This window comes from Sinohyriopsis cumingii, chromosome 3 (genome assembly GCF_028554795.1).
Source record: "Sinohyriopsis cumingii isolate HCF-2022 chromosome 3, ASM2855479v2, whole genome shotgun sequence".
In the NCBI taxonomy this organism is placed as follows: Eukaryota; Metazoa; Mollusca; class Bivalvia; order Unionida; family Unionidae; genus Sinohyriopsis; species Sinohyriopsis cumingii.
The window spans coordinates 94,326,776-94,344,462 of NC_142963.1; the positions used below are offsets into that span (position 1 = coordinate 94,326,776).

The 17,687-nt window shown below is 36.8% G+C and overlaps 1 protein-coding gene across 7 annotated transcripts in view; it reads left to right on the forward strand.

Moving 5' to 3' along the window:
• LOC149803315 (uncharacterized) overlaps positions 1 to 16,622 on the forward strand; it is a 58,805-nt gene extending 42,183 nt beyond the window's left edge. For 3 of the 7 annotated variants that reach the window (XM_089953016.1, XM_089953017.1, XM_089953013.1), the window contains 5 exons: positions 1,034 to 1,275; positions 3,897 to 4,088; positions 5,806 to 5,928; positions 11,728 to 11,910; positions 12,586 to 16,622. In XM_089953016.1, coding sequence (XP_089809142.1) covers positions 1,034 to 1,275; positions 3,897 to 4,088; positions 5,806 to 5,928; positions 11,728 to 11,910; positions 12,586 to 12,746 — 901 coding nt within the window. In that variant the 3' untranslated portion in view covers positions 12,747 to 16,622. The remainder of the gene's footprint in view (positions 1 to 1,033; positions 1,276 to 3,896; positions 4,089 to 5,805; positions 5,929 to 11,727; positions 11,911 to 12,585) is intronic. The other 4 variants (XM_089953014.1, XM_089953015.1, XM_089953018.1 and 1 more) reach the window with 2 other exon arrangements.
• Positions 16,623 to 17,687: the final 1,065 nt, after the last annotated feature.

A 17,687-nucleotide genomic window follows, 5' to 3' on the forward strand; every position in this document is an offset into this window, starting at 1 on the left:
ATTACATTACACGACCTGCTGCTTGTCCGTTGGGACTCTGTGTTGGGACTCTGTTAGGACTGATTCCAAATCTAGAGAAATTCGACGATCTCATTCCCACCCGAGAGTTCGTGTACATATGAATAAATTTGCTTAGCTCTCTGGGACGGGTTGGTGTTCCCCCAGCGAGGATCTTTTAAGGCGTTACAAAACAAGACTTAATTTTCGGCTAGTCTGTATCTGTCTCTTCTGGGAACATTGAATTCCACGGCAGACCTGGTATCACTAGGGAGACTTATTTACATCATCTTCAGTTTTTTGGAAACTCCATAAGGATGCATTATCAGATCAAATTTCACTAGGGTCGACCAGACAGTACCACATCAATTGGTGGTACAGTCGAGATAAAGCTATGAAAGGAGGTGCTCTGCATGCAGCAGAACGCACTCTAATATGTACACGGACGTCGGTTGGGTAGCTCATTTAGAGCAAAGAGTACGTTTCCACGGCCACTGGTCTCAGGAAACCTTTCTATAAGTGGCAGGACTCATAAACAAACATTCTGGTATAATATGTCGAGGCAATTAATATATAACAACGGTTGTATTGATTTTAAAAAAAATTCTTATCCCTAGAATGAAGTCCGTCTTAATATATCAGTTACATTTTACCTCTCGATTAGACATTGTATTCGTTTGTAGCCAGTAAATATGGACTTCGTTTGTAGCCAGTAAATATGGACTTCGTTTGTAGCCAATAAATATGGACTAAGAAAACTCCAAAACGACATTTGTGACCTAATTTGGAAACGTTTTTATTAGTGGAGTGGCAAGACTCATAAACAAACATTCAGGAAAAATGAATATATAACAACGGCCGTTTCTTTTTAAAATTTTTATCCCCAGAAAGAAGTCCGTCTTGATTTATTTCAAAATTCCCAAATGACAATAAAATCCAATATTACCAATATACTATTACGTTTATTAGTGACCCGATATTTTACAGGAAAAGCTTAGAAACCGAGATTTCATCGCTTTTCTCGTCATCTTGACAGCACACCAGAAAAGACACCGGATCTGAAAAACTCCGAGGTGTACCGCATGGTGCTGGAGAACGATTCTCAAGGTAAGAGTATTGTAGTGCAAGAAATGGAAGACAGAGTTCAAGGCGCGCATGCTTCATCTACGCCTTCTAAGCTCGGCACCGGTGCTAGAAAACAGGGTTTGTCTTTCCGAGTTTTGCAGTGGTTGACTGACACAGATGACGTGGTTGCAGAGGAGGATTTGGAATCAGAATGTAGGTGTAGACCTCTAATGCTATTAATAGTCACCTTATCCTAGTGAATATACTACCACTATCCTTTGTTGGATTGAAGTCTGACCTGCATCTTGTCTTTCCCTCTGCTGAACCTCATCTGGATGTCATTTTTAATGTATGACCCAACACTGGTTTTTTTATTCCATTGTATTGCACTGTTCACGTCCGATGACTTCAATGAAATGTCTGTATGTATAAACATTTTTACAGCACTGTTCACTTCGAATCACGTTGAGTACATTGCTCATATTAATACACATTTGTGAAACACTGTTCAATTCGAATCACTTTAAGTACATTGCCCATATTAATACACATTTGTGAAGCACTGTTCATTTGGAATCCCTTTAAGTACATTGCCCATATTAATACACCTTTGTAGTGCACTGTCCATTTTGAATAACGTTAAATACATTGCCATTAATACATCTTGGTGAAGACCTGTTCACTTCAAATAACTTTTAAATACATTGCCTATATGAACACACCTTTGTGAAGCACTTCATTTCGAATAACTGTAAGTACATTGCCCATATTAATACACCTTTGTGAAGCACTGTTCATTTCGTTCTCATATTTATAAACCTTTGTAATGCACTGTTCACTTCGAAAAGCCCATATTAATACAACTTCGTTGTGCACTGTTTACTTCCGATCATTCTAAATGTAATATCAGTATTTGTGCACTTCACTGTTTAGTTCTGATCACATAAATACAGTGCTCATATTTGTAACGTTTTATATTGCACTGTTTACTTCTGATCACATAAATACAGTGATCATATGTGTAAAGTGTTATATTGCACTGTTTAGTTCTGATCACATAAATACAGTGCTTATATTTGTAAAGTTTTATATTGCACTGTTTAATTCTGATCATTGTAAATGCAATGTCCATATTGCTAAACATGTGCTGCTCTATCGTTCTAATGTTGTCAAATGTTAATATCAGAACAAAACTTTGCTATTACGCATTAATGCTTCAGTCGAAGAAGAAAGTTGAAAATAAGAGTAATGAACGAATTAAGCGCTAAACAGAAAACAAGAATGCCCATTTCAGCTTTGTAGATGGCCACTTACAGCAGACTTGCATATTCTCTTTCAAATGTTGAATCATAGATGATACGACTATAGTCAGGATCAGGACCGTAGAGAGCGATCACGGACCATGGGGTAAGAAACACCCAGGCCTCTCCTAGTTCTAGTTCAATATTTGTTTTCTTTTATAAAATTAATAAAATTAAAAAGGGTTGTTAGGCCCGGGACCCGTTACTGCCCCGAGGATGTATCCCCGGTTACCTCCCCATTGTCGGCCCTGGTCAGGATCTACCTCCCAGTTTGTTTGTACTCCCCAACCGATTTAAAAAACGGAAAGCACAAATGAGATAAAAGATGTACAAACCTTAGTTCATTCATTGATTTATAATTTCAAACCTGATTAGGGGCCCCGAGTGGCCGAGTGGTCTAAAGCGCTCACCGTTCCGGATCACTGCCATCTCACCTCTGCGTGGGTTCGAGTCCAAGGCTCGGCTAGCGTGGGTACGTGGGAAAGCCTGCCAGTAGCTTCTCGTGGGTCGGTGGTTCTTCCCTGGGTTTTCCAGGGTTCTTCCTGCACCAGTTATACTGGCCGCCATGTATAGCCTATCTTGTGCTGAAAAATGGCGTTAAACCCTAGAACAACAATAACAACAACAATCCTGATTATGACCTGGGAGCCGTTATGGTCTGCGTATTTCATATGAAACGGAAGTTTTCAGTGTAAAATGACAGCTTGAATATGACAGTCATTAGATGTGCATAGTCCAGAAAAATTAGAGACACCTTAGTATTACTTTTATGGTTTGAAAATGTCTGATCTAAAAATAAGACAAATATGTTGCAAGAAAATATTTACCTTGGAAAGTGACACATCTCTGTGTAGACCAACTCTGGAAAATGCATCCCCTGTAAACGGACGGTGAAATACGACGCTCGAAAATGCAGCCCCTGTAAACGGACGGTGAAATACGACGCTCGAAAATGCAGCCCCTGGAAAAATTACCAACATTAATTTATGAATTATAGTGAACTCTGACAAAGACATTTGGACATACATTATTGGGATTAATTAGAAGACTTGTAGCACATCATCACACTTCAGGGTACTGGTACGTTAGTATTTTAAAGACTATAGACACATCGACGGATTCATTAGTGGAATTTAATTAGAACTTTACTCATTAGAACTGGTGATAGAACCTTTTGGACTATTTGGATCTAATTCGCAATACAGTATGTTCTTTTTAAAATTTTCACTTTGTTCTACGGAAACAAATTATTTGTTGAATTTTACAAAACTTGTTGGTTGTCGCTCTTTCCTACTACTTTACAAGCATCTAATATTGTAATAGTCCTTAAACAATGAATAAGGAAAATACGAGTTAGGGAGACAGAAATCAACTGGCGCTTCGAAAGAGTGAAAGCGATATTAATATATTTAAATGGAATGCATGCATTTAAAAAATGTTGAATTTACATTTTCATTGTCCTGTTCTGTAGATGCTCTCGTGATTTGCATTTGCATGGTGTCCTCATCTGTCTTTTGCTTGCTCTTGACTTAGGCCGTAAGCCACGCCAACAACGTGACCCACTGTTGCGTCACAATTCAATCGATGACGAAATGCGCTTCACTGGATTGCACAAGAAGTCGGACATTCCTTCACGTGCTTTCCAGGTGCTGAACAAAATCACAGGGGCGCCAGAGGTTGGTGACGAGTCCTCAGCTGACAAATCTAACCAACAGCAAGACAATGGTAAGATATTTCCAAAATGGTTGCTCACTAAACATGACCTCTAAAGTGGTAGTTTGCTGGTGAAGTGTTTGAACTATGGCAGATGGAAATTACTTTAAATGACTATAATAGTCCAAACATTTGTCACAATAAATCTAAAATAACGGGTCATTATGGTCAAAGTCCTAACGCAGGTAATTTTATACATTTTTTTTTAATAGACTGTACCCATTCGACCCCCTTTTTTGCGATAAATTGCAAGAATTAGACCCATATTTTTAAAATTATTAAGAGGTCACGTTATTACCTTTTGATTATAATTACAAGGAAGAGAACTGTTGAACGCCTTTGTTGGGGTGGGGGGATTACAATTTCGCAAGAATTATGTACATCTTTTATATAATGTCTCTGACACATCTGTTTTCAAGCCAGATGGGATCAGTAATATATTATTGAATATGGTTCATTTATATTTTCTATAAAAGAAATGACAATAAAGAGAACAATTAAATGAAGAGAACAACATTCGAAAGCATTTACATTTGAATATAATTTGAAATAAGTGAAAGGCACACACACACTGGATGCTGAGGCGGCTTGTTCTGCACACATTTACGTCTCACTAAAGGATGAGAAATACTATATATACAATTTCCAGGTCAGTAATATTATAACCGATTTAACCCAAAACATTTATTATGGAAGATGGTACATATTGATTATAAAGCTTAGTTCCGTTGTGTGAAGTTGGATTTGTACGACTAAGCTTCAGGAATTTTATTGTTAGCCTGCCTTTTTGTGCATGTTTTCTTTAACAGGGCATCATGCTTGATTTGATCGCTTCATGTGACTCGATATTTTCTTCCATATGGAAATATGTGTTCGTTAAATCTTCTTATAACGATATTTGGAAAAAGAAACAAGTCAAAAACTTTTTTGGAAGCATATGTGAATCTCTTGTGTGAAAGCGTATAACGCATTTCCCTTCGAGGGAGAAATGTTATGTTTTTGTTTTAAAATATGCTAGTATAAAATTTAATTGAAAATGTGTTTTAACAGTGAACATTTGTGAATTTTGAGATTGGTAAGAAAAAGCTTACAGAATTATTTTGCTGCGTGTGTTCTAGCACAGGTCTGTAAAAAGGACACAATGCATTCCTTAGCAAAATAAAGTATCAATAAATCTTACAAGCAAGTTCAAAATGGGATTAAGAAATATCTGGTAAAGAAAGTGACAATTTCAAGTGGACAGAATTACATAACCTGTATTCAGAACTTCGGAACAACATTAGCAAGTACTTTTGTTATACGTTTTTTTAATTCCAAGCCAGATTTATATAGTTTTATGTTTTGGGCTTTGAACAATAGAATGGCCACATCGGCTTCTTTAGCGTACTTCGTATGCAAAACACGGGGTTTGATTCATCCAATAATTGTGTACTTGTCAGCAAACCCAGCTAATGATTGAAATGAAAACAAAGAAAAAATACCGTTATAGACCCTAAAGACTGTGACAAAGTGTTTGTCATCAAACGTGTTGTACAAGTATTAAGTATGCTCATTTAGCGTTTATATAAAGACTTCGACAACCACAAGTTCTCATTTTGACTTTTAATTTCATGTAATTAAAATGTGAATATGTATAATATTATTGCATAACATTGGTTACATTAAATCAAACGTTTGGGTGGGGGACATGATGCAATAAGGCAATTGAATTTAATTGGTTCTTTTACAGAGGACCAACCAGACAGTGTAGGGAACTACAATGAAGCATCGATAAGATACCGCGGAGCACATTTCCCGTCCCCGTCCTTCAAGGTTTTAAAGAATTGGACAGAAAATGAAGAACAAAATGCGCGTAAGAATACATCAATGTATTTAAATAACAAATAAGCTTTTTATTCGAATTGTATTTGGCTTTAGTCCATTGGAATGACAGAACGGTTCACAAAAATACTGTATGCCTAGCGATAGATAGATTACCTATGAATGACATGGAGTTGTTCAATATTTGTTCCGTCGCTTCTACTTTTATGTTCTTTGTAAGAGCAATATATTGGTATAGCTATTTGGTTTCTTGAGCTACATCTGTTTTCTCGCACTTTGTTCCTATTTCCTTTTAATTGTTTTTGACCTATCTATTTTTCTTATGGAAACCTTGCATGAATGACACATGATCTCCATGTTCATAGTTTTTGTTGTTGTTTTTATCAACATTTTCATGTATTTCCATCATCACTATCTTTGGGGTAGGGATTGTAGCCAGATCTTCACTTTACCAAAGTTTCCCTACTGGTGAATTTGGCATCGTTTCTCTATACTGATTAGACATTGCAGTTTAAGTTGCTCACGTGCTATATAATTGAGGTACTGTGCATACTCACATACAGGTCGAGTCTAAATGCAAATTATACAGACCCAGTTCTGCAATCGCATAATAACCAGGTTCTATGCAGTTTCTTGAAAATAAATCAGTAGATTTGGTTTTGTGACGTTTAACACCATTTTTCAGCAATGTAGTGGCTATGCATATCAGCCAGCATATTTCGTGGATGAAGAACCCGGGAATATCCCGGGAAGAAACAAAAACCCACGACAAGCTTCTTGCAAAGCTTTTTGGCATACCATCGCGGTTAAGAGGTGAGTTGTGATCTATAAAGGCAAGCACATTAGACCGGGGACCCGAGTAATCAGCAGAACAAACTATAGGCCCTGACACTTGCCGGCTCGTTACACGACGGCACAACAGGGTATATATTCTTTGCAGTTGAACTCCTCTTATAAGCAAGTCTATATGGTAGCCTTCGTTGTCGTGTTACAAGCGGGGTAAGTGGTTTTGGATACAGATTATATTCTGGCATAAAACAGGAGTTGACATGAGATGCGAGAGATGTTCTTGCGAGAATAAAGTATATTGGAAGCCTGCATTCAGGTCAATACCATGACTATAGTTTATACATAATGCTGCTTACTAAAGACGACACATTATTTAGCTTAAGCACTGAAACGTTTGTAGTATTTTGTCAGTCTCTATATATTCACTATTCCAGGAATATCCTTTTAGATTATTCTTTGATTATAGGATGACAATGTCCATGTTTGGTCTTTTAATCCACTTTACAGTTTCACAAATCGGTCTTTAAATATGTTCCTGACATTTGAGAAGACTAAATTACTAACGTATGTCGCTGTGACAAATACAAATAATAATGCTTTATCCAAAAATGAAACGAGGCATAATTTTATCTGGACCCATTGATATGAAAATTTGTGATCATAACTGGATATTCCTGTTAATCAGCACATAAACCTGCTCTTCTCTCCAATTAAGGTCATATGAATTTAAAACAATTATATCCACATCATATATTACACTGCATTTGTTTTTAGGCCTTTCTAAAGATGGAAACGGCACAAAAGATACACGATGCAGCACAAATATTTAAGAAAGGAATAAGAAGAATAAGATGTATGAGTGCCTTTGTTTTTCTATCAACTGTCTAGTTTTATTTTACTTGCTGTCGTATTGCTGGCGTTAACAAAGTAAAAACTGCAGGATCTCCAAGTCATTGAAGAGTTTCTAAAACCATATGAAATATTTTATTTCCGCTATTTTTTGCAAAATTTGTGTGAAACTTCTCAAAAGTGATATTTGGATAGACTTGTCTCGCGAATAAATGTGAACAGTCGGCCTAGACCTTTTTGCTTGATAATTAGACCGCTACATAGCTGTAAATGGACCAACAATAGATCATTTAGTGTGCATAGATAATAATTTGAGCCGATTTTTTAAAAAAGGCATATCTTGTGTTTATAATGCACTGTATCTACCTTTTTCAGTGATTATTTGTATCTACAGGCGTACGCTTCTGCCAATTCACTCATCAACTTGGCCAATATTCAGATGCTTAAAGATTGCCAATATCTGAATGACTCAAATAGAACCTTATGTATCGAGTGTCCATTCGCACCGCTCCAGTGGCCTACTGATCAGAGCGTCCGCCTTGGATTCGAAAGATCGCTGGTTCAAACCCTTGCCGAGTCATACCCAAGATTTATAAAAATGGTACTAACCGCTGCCTTGCTAGGCGCTCAGATTAAGAAGTTAGTGTTAGGACTGGTCAGTCTGGTGTCATCTTGTGAGACTGGGTGGTACACCATGCTACATGTCTGAGGCACTATGTCCATCACTATAAACTTCCACATTGCAGACATTGTAGCGATATGACTGCAAACTTGTTAGAGCTACGTTAACAATCCAAATCACACACACATACATGTCCATTCGCAAATATTGAATATGCCGGATTTTAAGGGCGTTTTTTCTTCTTTTCTTTGATGGTACAGTTATCACTAACCATCTAATATGGGAGTATTAGTTGTTCTCCAAAGAAATGCAATATTTATATCAGTAATACTTGTACCTGTCACTGTTGTGTAGCATATCCTATCCGCAATGGAATAGACCTTCGTCATTGCTAGATGTACCATCCCGCGCTCTAGGATATCTTAGAACATTTACATCGACTCAGACACCTTCTCGGCTGGGCAGATAGATCATGACAAGGTCACTACGTCATGGTTTTAAGCACCATATTGGTTGCTGCTTATCTCAGACGACCGAGGTTGTTTTGCACCACTGTTGCAACTGTTTGCAACAAAACTCACCAAGAAGCTTCCGTTTTCTATGTCACAAGTCCCAGAGAAGAGCATGGACGCCTTTAGCCTGAAGTGGAATCGATTGTTCGCTTATACGTTCGGATTGATTATTCAGACAATTCACAAGGATAGAGCATGCACAAATCAGAATGTCCTGATAGTACCATGCGTCTGGGTTCAGCGACCTCCTCAACTAACCCAGTGTGTACTCTTTTTCACACCAGTCCTCATATTCTCCAACCTCATGCTTAGTTCATCTCAAGTTATCTACCTGTATGGCGAAGTTTTGTAACAAGGTTGACTGCATCGCCCAGGACCTGGGACATTCTAAATCTAAGAACTACGACGCAAAACGGACAATCTTTTGTGATTGGTGCGATATGCAATGATTTAATCCTAGCTGCTTCTCTCTTGCTGCAGTAAGATATTTTCTACTCTTCCTTTATGAGTAAACTTTCTGTTCGATCTCTGAATAAAGGTTATAAGGCTGCACTTTCAAACACTTTAAAATTTTCTAAAAGTCTGTCCATTGGCTAAAATCTTCATTTGGTGGATCTTATTAAGTACATCGAACTACTTAAACAAGTGTCTCGCTCAGTGGTGCCAAGGTGGAGGCTACTGTGTGTTTTGTGGGCCTTGATTAAAACCCCTTGAGAATCTTTTGAGTGGGGCTTGTTTTGAAAATCGTGCACTTAAAACTATGTTTGTTACAGTTGTAGGGTAGCGCCTAGAAGAAGCGAGCTACATACTTCATAAATGGATGACAGACGTCTTTCATTCAATGGGAAGTATGATTTTTTCCCCACTGTAATGTGAGCCAGGTTTACTTGCAAAACACCAGCTTTCCTTACAACTTCCATCCCCGGTGATAGTCGTATCGATGACAAATACTATTAAGATTGCCCAGCTTGGGAACTTGGATTCTATTTAGCATTTGTTAAAGAGAGAAAGAAGGTTAGGAAGAAGTCTTTTTCTGCCCATGAAGGGCACGGCTGATATTCCAGCATCCACCATCTCCAGACGGATTTCACTCACCATCAGGAGAGCTTAGTGGTATCTCATTCAATCCGATAAAGGCCCATGAAGTAAAGTCTATCGCTACCTCTTGAGCTTATTTCAATTACGCACCTTTAAAGTACGTTCTGAAGGCTGCGTTTTGGCGATCGCATACGATTTTTTTCACCTTCGTTCATTAGCAAACCAGAGTCAATGTATTTTTTTTTCTCCGAATCCAATAGTCGCAGAAAAACCCGTGACACAGACACTGCTGTATAACATCAATCGAGTGGCTGGGCTATACAAGTGGGCACGCAGACCATCATCCTCTCCTTATGGATGGGTCCCGGGTGGCAGAGGGTCTGAAGAGCTCGCCTTTACTAGTCAGTGCCTTCTCGCCTCTGTCCACGTGGGTTCGAGTTTCAGGTTCGGTCATTGTGGGTGAGAAAGCTGTCAGTAACTTCTCGCGAATCGGTGGTTCTTCTGACCGTCACATATACCCTATCTTGTGCTGAAAAATAGCGTTAAGCCCAACACAGCAGCAGCTACTCTTGTTAAGGACAAATTCAGCATGAACATATTGGCAGATATAAACGTATTACTGATAATAAGATTGTTTTGTTGGGAAGGGGGATAATCTTAATTATGTCATACGTACCTATCACTATTGCCGGAGGCTCTCTTCCGATCCTTCTCAAATGTTGTATATTGGTGAATGTCAAAGAAAACAATGAAGGCGCTGTTGCGCATGGTATATAAAGTGACTTTGACTGAGACGATTTACATATTCTAGAAAGGGAGGATGGTACTTCAGACATGGATGATGTTATTTTACATTGCGGAAGTGATAAACTTAGTTATGTCTTAAATAATTAAGTTTAGTTAATCGCCCCTCCCCAAAAAACAAAAGAAGAACCCATATATTTAAAGATGCATGTACTTATTTAATACACCATCGACGATGTCGTTAAAATATTTTTTGTTTACGCATCCTATGAAAAACTCGACAAAACATTAATATGACCTTGTTTACAACCTCCTGTAAGTCTATTAAATCTCAACATTACAGTTTTCACCTTTTACATCAGTGTTATGATATTCTGAAGTTTAATGTGTACACGAGAGCTTATTATTTTGTTTTCAGGTAACGTTTGTTAACTACTATTGTTTCAGTCAGTCGTCTCAAACTCTAGTAACCAGTAATCTCCGCTTTTTATTTAAGCATCAGCAACACCGTTGAAAACTTTGACATCATGTTCTCAAAAGAGAATTTTAAAATATTTCCGATATGATAAATAAAACATGTTTGCTTTGGCGACCTTACGCAACTTAGAGATTTTTAGCAAGATTTTTAGTTTTGCGATTTGAATTGTCTCTTTCCAAATTGTGATTGTTGAAAGCAGCAGTTTGAAACCAAGCAGAAAATCTCATTTGATGACCAGTTACCACAACTATACTAGGCATCACAAAAATGTAACATTATTTTAATCGGATAGAATTTTGTCTCTATAGTGTACGTAATTGTTCTTAGAAGTCATAATCCTTTCTTCCCATTAGAGGTATGTATATCACTTGATTGTAAGGTATTGTAAAATCTGTTATATAGTACATGTAAATGTTCCTCACTGCGACCGAGGTCAACAATAAGGTTGCATCTCGCGGATCTGCCGCTAACGAATTGATTTGATTGTTATGGCGTCTGAGATTAATCGAAGTTGGCGCACTTGCAGTTCGATTGGTGGCTTTTTTAGTCTCATACTTTCTCAGCCTGTTGTTGTATGAACGAATTGTGCAAATTGCATCTGTTAAAATGTTTGTCAATGATTCCAAGGTAGCAAAACAAAATACTAAGTTCATGAAACTTGACGTATTCACTTACCGAGTCACAATCACATGTTAGGTACAAGATCTTTGGAACATCTCATCTAGGAGCGAAAATAAGATGCTACTTTTGTTTCATGCGCTGTCTGTTGGTCGCCAAAATACTTAATTTCTACTTTAGCCACAGCCGAGGAACATCTGGTCAAGACGTCCGAGGACACAGAAGATGACGGCCTGCCGGACACTCTGAGTCCAGAGGACCTTGCAGACAAACGGTACAAGGGCGGAAGTATTCCTTCAAAAGCCTTCCGGGCACTTCAGATCTCCGTCGGAGACGAGAACGCAGAGGCCACAAAAACAAATGGTATTCGATTTGAATGATTCATTCAGATTATTATGGCTTGTCTAGCATGCATACGGAGATGCAAATTAACAACTGATTGCTGAAAAGAATTAGACGACGTTTGTATTCTTTTAAAACAGAGCTAAAGATCGATTAAATTAAGAAAATTAAATCATCCATATATTTTCTTCAGAGGACAGTGACATTTGAAGTGTCAATTAAAAGGTGTGATATTCTGATTTTATGTGTAATGTTCAAAATTAGATAAGTCTAATACATATGTTTATAGATACAGATCAATTCAGATAATATCCGTATTGAAAAATACAATGCTGTATTTAAATTCTAGAATACCTAAATTACAAATGTTCATAAAAAATACAAATAATTTATGGTTTATTCTCAAATCTCGTCAGTTTGTTTGCATTCTAATAATCCGTTCATTGTTTATTGAATAAAATACAAACCTTCATAACAAAATAAAAACTGACATTTTATTCTCGTAGAAAAGCTTCTTGATCTTCGATGGTCTATTTCTTGGAGATTTAACAAAGCTAGATTTTACAATTAAAAACAATTTGAACTAACTTTTAGCTGCCGATTTAGATCACTGTGAACAATCTTGCTTTACACTGAAAACCTAAATTCATTATAGTGTGTTATTGAAATCGACACTGCATTTCATGTGTTTTTCAGAACCCGCCTCAACGGGATTCGTCGGGCCCAAGTTGAATGTAATCAAAAGAGGAAAACCACAGTCACCAAAAGTTATTCCTAAGGAACCCGCCCAGAAATCGCCCAAAAAGCAAGTCACACGACCTGTAAGGGTGGACGAGAATCCCAGCACAGACTTTTAATTATACTTTGCTTAAAGACTATGAAATTTATAGTAGATCATTTTGGGTTAGTGTACACATTATTAGTTATTAAATCATGCACATGCCGTCTTGCAGTATGTACTAGTATTTCCTAATGGTAGTGCTTGCTGTTTTCTTAGTTTGGCCCGAGTTCGATTGAATACATTTGAATGTTATCGAATGAATGCTTACAGAACTGTTAAATTTGTATAAATATCATTTTGTTGTTTTATGTTGGAACCGGTACTCGATGTTAATGTGTTACTGTTTTGCTCCAAACATTACCACAATGTTAGCAATTTTAGCAATCGGAACGTCTTGGGCCTTTTCGTCGCACGTTCTCCTTGTATTTATATACATTGTGCTACACGAAATTAAATACACGCATATACCGTTTGATTATCTGAACAAATATATGCTACTGTGTTCCAGTATGTCAAAACAGGGAGAAGCATTGGTTCGAATATATTCAATTTTTAATCACCACACTTATCTTTCCAGTACAATCACGAGGGATCTCTCTATATATACCATGTACATTATTTCACGGACAGTTTGATGTAGTCACTTAGAACCATACGACAATATTCTTCATGGAAAATTTCATTGGAGAGATAATATGGAGAGTACGGTGTGCATTCGCTTACAAGTCGAATCCGACTGCAAGCAACACAGACCATGATCTACTGTCGCATGAGCCAGCAGATCAGTGTCTGTATTGTTTATTCTACTGATTACTCCTAACAAACTGCACACCAGAGTATTATGGGATGGCATATCAGGATCCACCTTGTTTGCAGTTGGAGTTAATTTGTCAGCCAGTACATAAGGCACATCAAATGAGTTTCGATAATGCTAATATATTTCCATTTATTGCACAACTCCATTCATTTCATTTCTTTTTTTGTGATGCAGAAAGTTTCCAAGATGTTTCACATAGTTTTAGCAATACTGAAAGAATGTATTATTGTTATGTTGCAAGTAAAATGATCATGTAGTGGCCCATAAAATAAATCGATTTCCGTGTTTCTTTTAAGGGCCGATCTTGCCATGAATATTTGAGTATTTTATTTATTTTGAGAATTTGCAGATATTTATTGTTAATTTATTCCTATTTCGAAGCTTTATCAAGAATACGGCTTGTCGAGTTTAATCGGTTTGATATAAGCGTGCGTCTGGAACTTGACCTAAGAGGTATGCAGTATTTTGAACTTGGATGTCGTAAACACGTTTACTTTCGGTTTCTCTTGACGAATGCACATATCTTCTATGTAAGAATTTTTTTTTTGTTTAGTTTGTGCTCCGTTAACGAGACAGTAACAGGAATACTCATGCACGTGAAATAAATATATATAAAACGCTGGTCTTTAAATGTATATAGCATTGCTTTTTCAATTTTAATGGTTCGAGCAAAATGGCTTTGGTCGTATTGGTTTTATTTTGTGAAAGAAGGACCCGGGGTGGAACAGTCGTCTAAGGCGCTCGCCTATATATTTCAACTCTGTCCCCATCGGTTTGAATCTCGGCTCGGCCAAAATGGATATGCGAGAAAGCTTGCCAGTAGCTTCCCATAGGTTGGTGGCTTTCCCCGGGGTTTTCCCCGGGTTCGTCCTCCATCGTGTATACTGCCCGCCATGTATAGTCTATTGTGTACTGAAAAATGGCGTTAAATCAATAACAAGCAGTCAAAAAAAAGCCCTAATGGAAAGGCTGTAAAGTCACGAATCTAGACATGGATTGAATTATTATTATTGCACGGTATATTTATTTAACGAAGAAGACTGGATAGCGGTATACATAGATATAAAGTTATCGCATACATAGTGGAATGAATATACAGTAGACATTTAACACAAATAGACTTAGCAACTTTTGATTAATATACACCTTTTCTTAGCGTATTATGCTTTTTATGTTGAGGAAGGAAGTATATTTAAGGTACAAGGTATTGTTTGTATTCATTTATTGAAAGGTCAAAGTGCAAGATCTTGTTACTTGATATTCTTCTTGTAGTTACTTCTTCTACCTCAGTGTTGATATCTTTGAACCTTTTTCGCATGGGCAAGAAGAGAATAAGTATAATGCATTAAAAATGGTTTGCTTCCATTTGCAAAAAGTCTTTGAATGTTTCCACACCCATCAACCCGTCACATTGTTTCACTCAAAGTCATCGAAGGTGGTATGGATGGAACATCGACTATCTTCTTTACTAGTCTCGCTAAAAGGTTAAGAGGTAATGGTTGTGATAATTATCGTTCTGTGAGATTTGGTAGCGAGAATATACAACGGTAAGATGCCAGAACTATGTAATGTAACGAAACAAGTATATGAAAGTAACTAGTTTGAAGTTGTTGCAGCCAACAAAAAGACTTAATTTATTCGTTTGTGTTATTTAGACAGCTTTCAAAAAATAGGAAGAAACAAGTCAATTTTTAAGGTTACAACTACTTTTTGTTTGGATTGATGACATGTCATCAAGTCTTCATGAAATTGGGTAGGTTCTCATCACCTTTATTTTGTCATTTTTGACTCGTGTTTACCTGGTCTAATACATGCGGAAAACATAGTGTTAACTGTAGCTAAAAGTCGTCTGCACACTTGTTTCTTTTGTGTATTTGATGCAACAAGAAGTTTCATAGGTGCAAATCTTTCTGCTATTGGTACGTTCTCACGACCTTAAGTTTTGTGTTGTTGACCTGTGTTTACCTGGTCGTTAATACATGCTGAAAACGTACTGTTAATTGTAGTTAAAAGTCGTCTGCGTGCTTGTGTCTGTGTTATGTATTTTATGCAACAAGAAGTTTCATAGGTGCCTTATTTACTTTTTTATTTTGTAATTGTTTTGTGCACGAGTTTCTGACATTGAAGTTGCCTAGAGTGTGTAATAATTGTAACAAATGTCAAGTTATCGGACAGCTATTTTTTTTCTATTACCAAAAAGCAATAATTTGTTCTTTGTTTTGTTTCATAATACGAGTTGTAAATATATTTGCCAAGAATGACTTTATTTATGCTGACATTTAAGTGCAATATTAATGCTAGATGCATTTTTGCAACTACTTTCGCAGTGTTTGGAAAATATCAGTTTGTGACTTGTGAATTCCTTCATATTTGCCTGGTCACAACACAAATTTGTTATCATGCTGAAGACGACAATATCAATAATATTTACTCAGAAATTCATAAGATATAATTACGAATTGTCAGACCTTTGCATTATTATTAGAATTTCTCCAACACAACACAGTAGTTAATTTTGGCAATATACATGTTAATGAAGAACGAGAGATCGGATTCGTTTTGAGACTAGGTTTATTAGTAACCCTATCCTATATATTTTGATTTCATAAAACTTTCGGTGAATTTATCAGCTCTATTTTTTTTAACATAAAATTTCTACATGATTTAATAAGGAAGACATGACAAAATTGATAAATTCAATCCTGTAATCAAACTTGTTATCGGTCTACTTAAAGTTTTGCTTACAAGTGTTGAGCACGAATTGCAAAAGCCCACAAAGTTTCAATCTTTAGTACCGAACACATTTCATTAGATTGGTCAGAAAGGTTTGGGAATTCGATGACAATCATTAAGCAAGTAATTTCTCAGAATTTCAACGAGGTTATTTTGAGTCGACGAGACTTGTATATCCCCACTGTTTTGCAGTGATTAAAAGTTTATTAAGTATGGAATCTCATGAGGTGTAAAGGTAAAAATATAGAAGAAAGAAAATGATAAATTCATACTGCTAGTCTTCAGGCTAATTAAGAATATTTCAACTAATATGATGATTAATTTTCAGTTTATAAATACCGGGCTGTTAATGTACATTCAAACGCTTCTCATCAGTAGTCATTAAAGTCGCTCTATATCTTCGATCTTCTTGTCTTTATTTCATCCGACTGCATTTGCTAAATTGTCACAGTAGTTCTTGTTTCTACTTACATAAAGTCCCTGACATTTTCTAATGTCTTTTCCAACTTGCTTTGTTGTTTACACATAACGCCTAGTCGCGCTACATTTTAACTGGATGCAATGAATTGAAATGTGTTAAATAAATATCTATATTACCTTATAAATTCGGTCCAACTACAAGATGCACAGAGGCAGACCTGCTGTGGAATAAAAACGCCGGCAGATCTGTCTAAGCAGTTTGTTACGAGTAATCATTAGAACAAACAGCATAGACCCTGAACTATCGTGTATTGTGAGACAGCATATCAGGGTCTATGTTGTTTGCAATTGGACTCGACTTATAAGCGAGGATAGATGGTATTTACATTCTTCATTTGCTCAGTTAGAATGCACATGTCTGCATGCATTGTAACCCTAAAGAAAATCCAGGGTAACTTGGTAGCATAAACAATGAAATATTGAATTTTTAAAACTTAATAATAACTAACCAATTCAATACAACCAGTCACTGAGTTCTTCTATTTGTCATGCTTGCAGCCATGTTTTAAAATACAGACACAGTCATCACGGTCTCTGGTCCAACTTCCATCAGCCATTGACCTGCTTTGAAGTTCTGTTCTTGAAATTTAGTTGTATCTGTGTAATTCTATTCAGTGACTGCATTTACGAGCACAAAAAGTCCAATTTTCTACACATATTCATGAGAACGACTGGAACATTCAGGTTTTGTTTATCTCCGCTTGTCTTGGAGCAGACGAGTGTATGGGATGGTCTGCTATCTGTCGTCCTTCAGTCCGTTACATCAAGTTTGTTGTCGTTACTCGTTGAGGATTGCAATAAAACTTAACACAGACGCATTCCCCCCCCCCATGTTAAAGCTGGTCCACAATGAAATAGGTGCCGATACGATGTCCAGTATAGCCACAACAGCGGTTATCTTTAAAATATTGTTATCACTCTTCCTTCTGAATGAATGATTATGTCAATATGAGGTTTTACTAAATAACTTATTATGACATCTAGATC